The 12,832-nt window shown below is 45.2% G+C and overlaps 1 protein-coding gene across 4 annotated transcripts in view; it reads right to left on the reverse strand.

The window, feature by feature from the left end:
- The window catches only part of plekha5 (pleckstrin homology domain containing, family A member 5), a 347,863-nt gene that overhangs the window by 18,653 nt on the left and 316,378 nt on the right, over positions 1 to 12,832 (reverse strand). For all 4 annotated transcript variants that reach the window (XR_013500156.1, XM_078235326.1, XM_078235325.1 and 1 more), the window contains 2 exons: positions 8,898 to 9,022; positions 7,361 to 7,585 (listed from right to left, as the gene is read on the reverse strand). Coding sequence is in view for 3 of the 4 variants with exons in the window: in XM_078235326.1 (XP_078091452.1) it covers positions 7,361 to 7,585; positions 8,898 to 9,022 (350 nt within the window). In the remaining variant the exon portion in view is untranslated. The remainder of the gene's footprint in view (positions 1 to 7,360; positions 7,586 to 8,897; positions 9,023 to 12,832) is intronic.

Raw genomic sequence — 12,832 nt, forward strand, 5'->3', positions numbered from 1 at the left:
CAAAGAGGACATAAAGGCAAAAGCCAGAGCATACCAAATCGTTAAAGTTAGTGGTAAACTGGAGGATTGGGAGAACTTTAACATTCAGCAAAAATAGAACTAAAAATAGAATCAAAAGAGTTAAGATGAACTACAAAAGGAAACTAGTAGAAAAGATAAACAAAGATACAAAAAGCTTCTACAAGTATTTAAAGAGGAACAGAATAGCTAAGGTAAATGTTGGCCCTTTAGAAGACAATACTGGTGAGGTATTAATGGGAACACAGAGATGGTGGAGGCACTAAACCAATATTTTACCTCTGTTTGAATAATGAAGATTTTCCAAAAACTGTCGTTAATGCAGAGGAACCTGCTGCAATAACCATCACCAGGGAGAAGGTATTGAATAAACTAATGGAATTAAAGGCAGATAAGTCTCTGGGACCTGATGGCCTGCACCCTCGGGTATTAAAAGAGGTGGCAGCAAAGATGGTGGATGCATTAATTGCATTATTTCAAAATTCCTTGGATTCTGGTGGATTGGAAACACGCCAATGTGACGCCCTTATTCAAAAATGGGAGAGGCGCAAAAAAATAGGAAACTATAGGCCGCTTAGCTTGACCTCTGCGGTGGGGAAGTTGCTGAAATCAATCATTAAAAAGAGGGGATGAATGAGCATTTGGAAAGGCAAAGCTCAATCCACCATTGTCAGCATGGTTTTGTGAAGGGTAAGTCCTGCTTGACAAAGTTGCTCGAGTTCTTTGAGGATATAACTGGCAAGGTATCCACCTTGGGAATAGTGGGGAACCTGTGGATGTGGTACTTCTGGACTTCCAGAAGGCATTTGACAAGGTGCCACATAAAAGACTGATCCAGAAGGTGAGATTGGGGGTAGATACCAGACTGAGTGGAGGATTGGCTGACTGACAGAAAGCAGAGGGTCGGGATAAATTGGTCCTTCGCTGGCTGGCGAAATGTAACTAGCGGGATGCTGCAGTGGTCAGTTCTCAGATCTCAACTGTTTACAATCTGTATAAATGATCTGCACAGTAAGAAGTTTAACAACACCAGGTTAAAGTCCAACAGGTTTATTTGGTAGCAAAAGCTACACAAGCTTTCGGAGCTGCAAGCCCCTTCTTCAGGTGAGTGGGAATTCTGTTCACAAACAGAGCATATAAAGACACAAACTCAATTTACATGAATAATGGTTGGAATGCGAATACTTACAACTAATCAAGTCTTTAAGAAACAAAATGATCTGCAAGCAGGGACAAAGTGCAACATAGCAAAATTCGTGGATGATACTAAAATAATTAGGAAAGCAGGTAGTGAAGACGATATAAAGATTTTACAAATGGATATAGATAGGCTAGGAGAATGGGCCAAAATTTAGCAGATGGAGTTTGATATGGATAAGTGTGAGGTTGTCCATTTTGGCAGAAAAAATAGAAAGGCAATTTATTACCTAAATGGAAAGCAGACTCAAAAGACACCCGGGCAGCTTTATTCTAGTTCCACTTGAGGGCCCCAACCTCATCTCTTTCTTTGATACATTGATAACTATATGGGTGCTGCCTTATGCCCTCACCCTGAACTGGAAGGTGTTATCAACTTAGCTTCCAATTTCCACTCTTCTCTTGCCTTCAAGTGGTCTACCTCAGGTTCCTTCCCCTTCCTTGACTTCTCGGGCTCCATTTCTGGGATAGGCTATCAATAATATTCACTACAAATCCAAGGAACCGTTCGCACTCTAATACCCTGGTTCACTCCTCAGGCACCGTCCCCTTCTCTGGGCACCTTTTCACTCAAGGACAGGGGATACAACACCTGCCCTTTTACCTCTTCCCTTCTCACCATCCAAAGTTCTAACCGCTACTTCTGGGTAAAACAATGATTTTCTTGTACTTCTTCCAATTTAATATACTGTATTCATTACTCACAATGTGGTCTTCTCTACATTGGGAAGACCAAATACAGACCAGTTGACAGTGACCACTTTGTGGAACACCTCCACTCAGACCACAAATGTGAACCCCAACCCTCTGGTAATATGAAATTTTAAAACCCCACCTTGCTCACCTCATCTTTCAGCTGAGCACGTCACAGCCCTCTGCACTCAATATTCAGTCCAACAATTTTAGATTGTAATCTCTGCACCACTTTGTTTGCTTTTTCTTTGCAGGTTTGTTTGTTTCTTGGCTTCTTTTGCAGGCTTTGGGATGGCAACTATCCAGGAATGGAGAGCAGATGGCTACTGACTGGCTGGGAGCTCTTGGGGAGGAAGGATTTCCAGCCCCTTGGATCATAAATCCAGTGGAGGGCCCAATGCTGGCCAGTTTTTAAATAGCATTGGGCCTACCTCAAAAAAGCGATGTGGGGCTCCCAAATGTTCTCCAACTTGTGAGACGAACCCCAGTCGCGGGAACAAGGACTTTAAGCACTTCTGTATTTATCTCAAAGTAAATGATTAAAGAAAAACTTCAGCACAAGTGCTATTCAACAATTTGGCTGTTGAAGCTTCACTTAACAATGCAAGAATTTCAGCTACACCAAATATTCAATTTTTCACACACGAAAAGCTGATATTAAAACAGCCCAAGATAATATTCTAATTTATTTTTATATTACTTTGGACAGACATGAACTCAAGTGAGGGCCGCTGTCTGTGTGGAGTTTGCACGTTCTCCCGGTGTCTGCGAGGGTTTCCTCTGGGTGGTCCGGTTTCCTCCCACACTCCAGATGTGCGGGTTACAGTGATTGACCATGCTAAATTGCCCCTAGTGTCAGGGGGACTAGCTAGGGTAAGTTCATGGGGTTGAGGATAGGGTCTGGGTGGGATTGTGGTTGGTGCAGACTTGATGGGCCAATGGCCTCCTTCTGCACTGTAGGGATTCTAAACTAACCCTTATTTGCCAAAATGAAACTGCTGTTCCTTCTTCCAGTCACAAAATTCCAGTTGCAGCGACTTAAACATCACCTTGCAGTGTGACAAATTCTGAGAGATTGTCTTCCAAGTGTTTCGCTTTGGATGAATTAGCAAAATTCAGAGTTACTAAACATAGGCAGATTTTTTACACAGTGGTGGGTGCCTGGAACTCATTGCCGGGGGAGGTAGTGGAAGCGGATACGGCAGTGACTTTTAAGGGGCGTCTTGACAAGTACATGAGTGAGATGGGAAGAGAGGGATATGATCCCCGGAAGTGTAGGGGGTTTTAGTTAAGTCGGGCAGCATGGTCAGTGCAGGCTTGGAGGGCCGAAGGGCCTGTTCCTGTGCTGTAATTTTCTTTGTTCTTACTTCATCTGTATAACATGCTATAATTATGTGTGAAGTTCTTAATTGGAAGGAATCTCGTATTTTGTTTCAAAATTGTTTCCAAACCATTTTTTTGTGTGTTTAAGGTGAAGGTAGACTCTCCTTTAAAAAGTGTCTGATTGTTGCACAGGACAGGCTCTGCTTTCACTCACCAGATTTCAGAAAAACCACATTGTGAAGGGGCCATTCTAGTTAAAATAATTCAGTTTCTTTGGAAATGAGTAAGCGACGAGACAGATACGTGGAATTGTTGTTCATCATGCACTTCAGTATTATACAGTATCAGAATTGTCCCCACAAGTTTATGCTGGTGTCATACAATGACAGACCTGACCCCACTAATCATGCCTGAAGATCTGACGTTAATCAAAACAAAATGTCCATGGAAAAGAAGTAGTGACTTACTGGTGAGAAACTGGATTTGAATTAATCCCCACAATTAAAAATGCCTCAAGGACTCGATCCCTGAGTCATCAAGGGTATTGGCAATGTGACAAATTCAGTTAGTAAATTACACACCCACTCACGCATTCCCATTGACATCCAAAACAAATTTAAAATACTGTTAAACGCTAAAATTTATAAAGGCCAGTTTAATGTCTTAAGATTCTGCAGTGTTCAATCGGGCTCAACAAAGACAAGTCGCCTTTTTTGAGTAGCCAAATGTCAGCCAAGAGTCCCCCAAACAAGCTGCTGTAAAACTCAGACATGGAGGTTATGCTCTTCAAATATGTCTGCCTGTTTAATGATTTCCAGAGAGCTTAGGCACTGATTAGCACAGCCAAAGTTTAGAAATTCCCAAATGTGTATAGGGCTACAAGTCTAAACAGTTCATACCTTGTGCTTTACCTACACAGAGCACAGGTGAAACTTGTCCAGCCACGATCAATTTACCCATCACGACACTGGCATGCATCTGAAGACAAGTGGGAGGAATTCCAGCTGCCTGTGTCAAGCCTACTTTTCCAAGTACCACTATGAAGTCAAACTGACTCATCAATTCGTCACCAACAATAGACTACTGTGAACTCTCTGGTTCTTGGATCAGGTCGGTGACTGACCACCACAAAGGATTCACTCACTCCATAATAGACATCATTAGGCTTGTCACTTCAGAACACTTGTTCCCAATGGCACCGGAGTGTGGTGACTAGGGGATTTCCACAGTAACTTCATTGCAGTGTTAATGTAAGCCTTACTTATGACTAATAAACTTTAACTTTCTTTTTTCAATGAGATACATTTACCATCACTTCTCCTTTCATCCCCAAAGAAGGTGGTCACTAGTTGCTCAAGTTAAATCATAAATAGCGACCACAATTCTGTTAGCTTTAGGATAGTGATGGAAAAGGATGAGTGGTGCCCCAAGGGTAAGGGGTTGGATTGGGGGAAGGCTAACTTTAGTGGGATTAGGCAGAAATTGGCAGCTGTTGATTGGGAGAGGCTGTTTGAGGGTAAATCCACATCTGGCATGTGGGAGTCTTTTAAGGAACAGTTGTTAGGGCTTCAGGATAGGCATGTGCCTGTAAAAAAGGATAGGAAGGGTAGGATTCGAGAACCGTGGATAACCAGGGAAATTGAGGGATTGGTCAAAAAGAAAAGAGTGGCGTACGTTAGGTCCAGGCAGCTAAAAACGGAGGGAGCTCTGGAGGAATACAAAGAAAGTAGGAAAGAACTCAAACGAGGAATTAGAAGGGCAAAAAGGGGTCATGAAATGTCCTTGGCAGACAGGATTAAGGAGAATCCCAAGGCATTTTATTCATACGTTAGGAACAAAAGGGTTGTCAGGGAAAAAAATCGGACCTCTCAGGGACAAAAGTGGGGAATTATGCTTAGAGCCCAAATAAATAGGGGAGATCCTAAATGAATACTTTGCGTCGGTATTCACAAAGGAGAGGGATATGTTGACTGGGAGTGTCTCGGAGGGGAGTGTTGACCCGTTAGAGAAAATCTCCATTACAAGGGAGGAAGTGTTAGGTTTTTTAGGGAATATAAAGACTGACAAATCCCCAGGGCCTGATGGAATCTATCCCAGGCTGCTCAGGGAGACGAGAGATGAAATCGCTGGGCCTCTGACGCAAATCTTTGTCTCGTCACTGGACACAGGTGAGGTCCCAGAGGATTGGAGGATAGCTAATGTGGTCTCGTTATTTAAGAAGGGTAGGAAGGATAACCCGGGAAATTATAGGCCGGTGAACTTGACGTCCGTGGTAGGGAAATTGTTGGAGAGGATTCTTAGAGATAGGATGTATGCGCATTTAGAAAGGAATAAACTCATTAACGATAGTCAGCATGGTTTTGTGAGAGGGAGGTCATGCCTCACTAACCTGGTGGAGTTTTTTGAAGAAGTGACTAGAATGGTGGGCGAGGGAAGGGCCGTGGATGTCGTCTATATGGACTTTAGTAAAGCTTTTGACAAAGTCCCTCATGGTAGGTTGGTGCAAAAGGTTGGATCTCATGGGATAAAGGGGGAGGTGGCTAGATGGGTGGAGAACTGGCTTGGTCACAGAAGACAGAGGGTGGTAGGGGAAGGGTCTTTTTCCGGCTGGATGCCTGTGACTAGTGGTGTTCCGCAGGGCTCTGTATTGGGACCTCTGCTGTTTGTGATTTATATAAACGATCTGGAAGAAGGTGTAACTGGGGTGATCAGTAAGTTTGCGGACGACACGAAAATGGCTGGACTTGCAGATAGTGAGGAACATTGTCAGAGGCTACAGAAGGATATAGATAGGCTGGAAATTTGGGCAAAGAAATGGCAGATGGAGTTCAATCCAGATAAATGCGAAGTGATGCATTTTGGTAGAACTAACGTAGGGGGGAGCTATACGATAAATGGCAGAACCATAAAGGGTGTAGATACGCAGAGGGACCTGGGTGTACAAGTCCACAGATCCTTGAAGGTGACATCACAGGTGGAGAAGGTAGTGAATAAGGCATATGGCATGCTTGCCTTTATAGGACGGGGCATAGAGTATAAAAGTTGGGGTCTGATGTTGCAGTTGTATAGAACGTTGGTTCGGCCGCATTTGGAATACTGCGCCCAGTTCTGGTCGCCACACTACCAGAAGGACGTGGAGGCTTTAGAGAGAGTGCAGAGGAGGTTTACCAGGATGTTGCCTGGTATGGAAGGGCTTAGTTATGAGGAGAGATTGGGTAAACTGGGGTTGTTCTCCCTGGAAAGACGGAGGATGAGGGGAGACTTAATAGAGGTGTATAAAATTATGAAAGGCATAGATAGGGTGAACGGTGGGAAGCTTTTCCCCAGGTCGGTGGTGACGTTCACGAGGGGTCATAGGTTCAAGGTGAAGGGGGGGGAGGTTTAACACATAGAACATAGAACATAGAACATTACAGCGCAGAACAGGCCCTTCGGCCCACGATGTTGCACCGACCAGTTAAAAAAAAACTGTGACCCTCCAACCTAAACCAATTTCACGGATATCAGAAGGGCGTATTTTACACAAAGGGTGGTGGGGGCCTGGAATGTGCTGCCGGGCAAGGTGGTGGAGGCGGACACACTGGGAACGTTTAAGACTTATCTAGATAGCCACATGAACAGAGTGGGAATGGAGGGATACAAAAGAATGGTCTAGTTTGGACCAGGAAGCGGCGCGGGCTTGGAGGGCCGAAGGGCCTGTTCCTGTGCTGTATCCTTCTTCTTCATAAGCATGCATCGGCACAAAATCAGAATCTACGAATTATGTACGGTCTTGCCAACTAATTTATTAAATGGAAGTATATATATTTTAAAAAATGATGGGCATGTGAGAGAAACATGCCTGGGTGAAACAACCCACCCTACTTTTCAGATTCCGACTAGAATTAATGTATTGAACAGAAGATTGATTCAATTGCCTGGCCTGTAACTTGCAGATGGACGTAAAGGCTTCTGGATCCCTATCTCATGCACAACAGTTAAATTTAAAAACACATATTTTATATCAACAAATTGGGAAAAAAAGTTATTAATTTGTGCTTTCAGAAAAAATTGACAGGGTGACATCTCCAGGATATTCTTTGCCCCCAACGCACACCCCTCCCAAAATAAATACAATTATTCAACTTACTGAATACTTGTCTCCAGAATGATTTGACTTTGTCTGGTTCTTTTCTCTTGAAAAGCTCTTTGCTGGTGACTGATCTTGTAGAGTTATCAAACTCAGTCCTTTTCTTTTATCTTTTAGAGAAGCTTGCTGATGACGTTTAATTCTTTCAAGTTGCTCTTCAACGCTCATCCGAGGTCGTGGACCTTCTGCCAGGAAAAGCTGCTCCACTGCACTCCTGGGTCTTTCCTGCAATAAAAACATTGAATCACATTCAATAAATATGCTGTTTGATTGAGAGAAAAGAAACACCTAATTCCTTACTTTCAGTGGATCAATAACTGTGGCCTCTATTTTTCACCCATGTCATTTTGTTCTCAAAATCAGCATGCCCTGCTCCCTGCCCAGAGTTTCAGCAGTGCTGCAGGACACCAATGAGAAGGCTTTTAGCTACCCTGCACGTTCTTTATTCATAAATCACCAAATTTATCAAATCCACAGAAATGGTCGACGATTAACAGTTTGCACAACACTCCTCTCATAAGGGGGGTGGTGGTGGGGAGCAATCCTCCCAGTCAGCACAATAGGTTGGCAGACAGCTGTAGAGGCCATTTTGTGGGCTTCCCGCTGGGTGCCATGGCCTCCACGTGTCTCCCAACCCACGATTTTGAGCACCAACAACTCCGCGCCGATTCAATTTTTAAATTCTCATGGGAATGTCATAGTGGGTTCACTCCAGCAGGTTTTACTACTGCTTCCCAAGACTGGGGAACAGGCGGCCAACCCCGCTGCAGGGAACAGAGGCCATTGAGGCCTCCCCGGCAGGTGGTGGGTAAGGGGAATGCTCCCTGGGCAGTACCAAGGTGGCAGGATCTATTGCGGGGGCAGGGCCAGCTGTGGGTGATCGGTGGGAGTGGGCATTCCCGCTGCCATTCTGCCAGAGGATCAGTGACAGAGGAGGGGTAGGATGGCGATCTGGGCTGGCCATCCAGGTTGGGGGGGGGGGGGGGAGAAGCGTCTCCTGAGTGGGAATAGGCCCCGCCCCTTGATTTTCAGAGGGAATGCCACTAGGGCACTCTGCAGTGCTCAAGAGTGTGGAATATTCAATCTGAAAATCCCGCTAAGAAAGCCAGGGGGGGAATTACTCCTGTTTTCATGCAAATCAGAATCTTCAAATTTCTTCGGGAGCATCCCGGCCAAGAAGTCGCAAAGCTCTAAATTGGGGTAGAAACAGCAGTTGATACTCGGCAGATTGGGAACATGGAAGAGTCATACTTAGGTGCTAAAGAGCATGAGCTATAAAAGTAGAATGTATTTTCCTTTATCCAATTAACATTGGAGTGGGCGTACAGACTCCTCAGAAGTCTGAATAACTGACTGATAAAAATTACAAGAACCACAGGTCTCAGTACAAGTTGAAGAACCTTAAAAATGTAATTTTCCCTGGAGGGAGTTAGATTCCACGTGTAAATTAAGAAAAAGTATCCGCAAGTTACGCTGAATTTTAGAGTGCTGTATTTCAGTTTACACTAATCTCATACAGTAGTCTCCTTATACACACCACATGAGGTACAGCTCCATCCGTCTTTCTATGCTTTCTTAGTGTAACGTAGGATGCAATTGTGGAAGACTCAGGCATTGGTGATTTGCTTCTAGGAGGGACTATACCAACCGGAAAAGATAAACCTGCAAATATGTGAACGTTCTGTTAAATAAATAGTTTCCAAAAAAAACCCTTCATGACAGATCTCATTCAACATACTGAACATAAAATGTACATAAGAAGTTCACATTCATCATGCTGAAAATTCTGGCCAGCGACCCAACACACACACACACAATATAAAAAGAGCACCAGCTTAAAACATGAAGAAAAACATTTTATGCACCTGCGTGCATCTTACTGGAAACTTGCTCACTGGATCACAGATAGAAACACAACTATGTCATGTTGAGCTTGTTCATGCACTGTCATTCTGCATATATTTTAGCTGAAAGTGCAAGGCGGCAATCAGAAACGTTACTAACCCAAACTGCTTTATTGGGTTGACTGAACTATTTCCTAGAACCTGGACAAGAATTTCAACAAAAATCTGTGGTCCGTTTCATGAATCTGAACTTAAACTTTGGCTAAAGTGCTCAGTATGGTGGATGACTCAGACATTTTTTTGTCTTGTGAATTTAAAGGTATGGCCTCACAAAATGTCTATTTATTCTGCATAAAATTTCTAGTCGTCAAGGGAGCTAATAAGGCAACTGAGCAGGCGGGCGTGTATCAAGGTCAGCATCTCATATACAGAAAGCACTTCCGACACTGCAGCACTCTCTCAGCACTACATTGAAGCTAGACTGCTTTTGAGTCCAGAATTGGGATTTGAACCCATATCCAGCTGACTCAGAGATGACAATGCAACCTACTGAGCCAAGTTGAAACTGAGAAAAGATATTCTTGAGCGTCACTTGACTGTTTTGGAAGTGAGGCACATTTTGCACAGCTTTGAGAAAATGGTACCATTGTGGTAATGTTACTGGACTCGTCCTTCTAGGTGGGGGACTTCAATGTCCATCACCAAGTGTGCTCAATAACACCGCTACTGACCAGAGTCCTGAAGGAGTTATCTGCCAGACTCGGCCTCCAGCAGGTGTTGAGGGGACCAATAAAAGGGAAAATCCTACTTGACTTCACCAAGTTACCTATCACAGATGCATTTGTCCAAGAAATTAATGGTTGGAGTGATCACCACACAGTTCTTGTGGAGATGAAGTCCTTTCTTCACACTCAGACATTCTCCTATTGATTCCAAGTGCCATATTACACTCTGAGTGTTGATTGGCAATAGGCAAGCTTTCTGTCTCTCACTTGGGAGAAATTTCCACCTTGGAGAGCTGCCGGCCAATCTGGAAGTCCCTCAGGCACAGCACTGCAGTGGCTGGAAGTGGCACTTTAGGGAGCTGCTAAGCCCTGTGAACCAAAGTACAAGGAAATGGTAGGTACCCAGGGTGGGTGTGTAGGGAACACCTGGTTGGTCTACGAGGGGCACAATCAAGCACGAGGGGCACAATCAAGCACGAGGGGATAGGCCAGGAGGAGGTGGTATGGGAGCACTGGAGGTCACTGGGTCTTAAAGGGAGGGAACCCTGAGTCAGAAGGGAGCCTCTGATGGAGGAAGACCTGCCATTGGTACCTGATTTGGCCTACAGGTGACTCCAGGCCCAAAGCAATGTGATCCTCTGAAAAACCCTCAAGTAAGCCACGCAGTTCAAGGGGAATTCAGAATGGGTAATAAATGCGGGACTAGCCAACGATGCCCACATCCCATCAATTAATTTTTAAAAATCTATTGAACAATATGGTAAAAGTACGTCCTGTCCACAAAATGCACAACAAATCCAAACAGCCAACTGACCCCATCAGCCTAGTCTCAATCACTAACAAAGCAATGGAAGGTGTCAAGGACAATGCTATCCTGTGGCACTTGCTGAGCAATAACTTGGTCACCCATGCCCAGTTTGGCTCCTACCAGGGCCACCTGGCTTCAGTCCTCATTATAGCCTTGGACCAAACATGGGGGCCGATTTAACCATCGTGTTGCGCATGTTTTCAGGCGCGACGCGGTGGTAAAGTGGGGTGTAAAGCAATTAGTACAGGTTTTCACAACCGGCGCCATTTTACAAGGGCCAGATTTCTGGTGCAGCTTCTCGCCAGAAATGCGTTAATGTAGTTCAATTTATTTAAATGTTGTTTTACATCTGCTTAGCGAGCCTGGCACTCAATCGTCCGGGCTCACCTCCCTTTATGACCTCGCTGGGAATGGTTCTCACAGGCAAGGAATAAACATGCTCCCCATGAACGGGGAGCAGTCAACTGGGCCACGCTGGTGGAACCGGAGGCTATTGAGGCCCCCCCAGGGAGGCCGAGAGCAAGGGTGGTGCCACTTGGGCAGTGCCAGACTGGCAATGTCACCCTGGCAATGCCCACCAGCCCCCTAATGGGGAGGGGCCAGTGGGGATGGGGCTAATGGTGGAAGGGGGGCCTGCTGCCACTCTGCAATGATCAGCAGGGGGTGGGCAGCGGGGCCACCATTGGCAGGGGTAGGTCAGCAATTGGTGGGGGGAGGGGTTGCGATCGGTCTGGGTGGCAGGGGTGGGGGTCGGCAGGGGCTGTATCTTGAGCCATGGCCACCTGCGATTGCAGGGGGGATGGGAAGCTGGTTCAGCCTGCCTGCACTCGCAAATGCCTGACAGTTCTCTCTTTTCTGTCAGACCCGTGCTACTGCTAATGAACATGTACAGCAGAGGCCTGCACATGTGCATTACCTCCCTCTGCAGGCTTTCAGGTGAGTTAGGCCCCGTCCACAGGCTTCTGTGGCGAGCAACAGGCTCGCTGAAATTCTCCCAGTTTCAAGTCCGCCCAGCATTTAGACAGAAAAATGGTAAAATCGCCACAATGGACAAAAGAGTGGAATTCCAGGCTGAAACGAGAGTGCCCCTCCCTCCCCCTAACATCAAGACAGCATTTGACTGAGTTTGGCATAAATGGGACTTGGCAAAACTGAAGCAATTGAAAATTGGCGGGAAAATCTCCACTGGCTGGAATCATACCCAGCATAATGGCATCTGATTGTGGTCGTTGGAGATTGATCATTGCCTCAAAACATCAGATCAGGAGTTCCTTAGGGTAATGCCCTAGGTCTAAGCATTTTCAGTTGCTTCATCAATGAATGATCTTCCCTTTGTCATAAGGTCTACAGTGGAAATGTTTGCTGATGATTGTAGAATGCTCAGTACATTTTGCAATTCCTTGAGATCCTGAAGGAGTCCATGCCCACAGAGCATGGATAATATTCAGGCTTGGGCTGGTAAGTGGTGAGTAATATTCATGCCAACCAAATGGCAGACACTGACAGTGAATCCAACCATCTCCCCTAGACATTGAATGACATTATCAAAGCTGAATTTCCCACCATTAACATCCTGGGGGTTACTAATGACAAGAATATAACTAGCCATAAATACTGTAGTTGCAAAAGCTGGTCAGGAGTCTGAGGCAAGTAACTTATGGGGAGATGATGGCCTAATGGCATTATTCCTATACTATTAATCCTGAGACTCACAATGTGCTGGGGACCCGGGTTCGAATCCCGCTGTGGCAGATGGTGGAATTTGAATTCATAAAAAATTTCTGGAATTAAGAACCTACTAATGACCATGAAACCATAGTCAATTGTCGGAAAAACCCATCTGGTCCAATAATGTCCTTTAGGGAAGGAAATCTGCCATCCTTACCTGATCTGGCCTACAAATGACCCCAGAGCCACAGTAATGTGGTTGACTCTCAACCCTCCAAGGGCAACTAGGGATGGACAATAAGTGCTGGCCAGCCAGCGACACCCATGTCCCACGAATGAATAAATTAAAATTGCATATGTGCACTACCTCCCTCTGCAGGCTTTCAGGTGAGTTAGGCCCCGTCCACAGGCGGCACGGTAGCACAGT

The sequence above is a fragment of the Mustelus asterias genome, chromosome 19, assembly GCF_964213995.1.
Source record: "Mustelus asterias chromosome 19, sMusAst1.hap1.1, whole genome shotgun sequence".
NCBI lineage: Eukaryota > Metazoa > Chordata > Chondrichthyes > Carcharhiniformes > Triakidae > Mustelus > Mustelus asterias.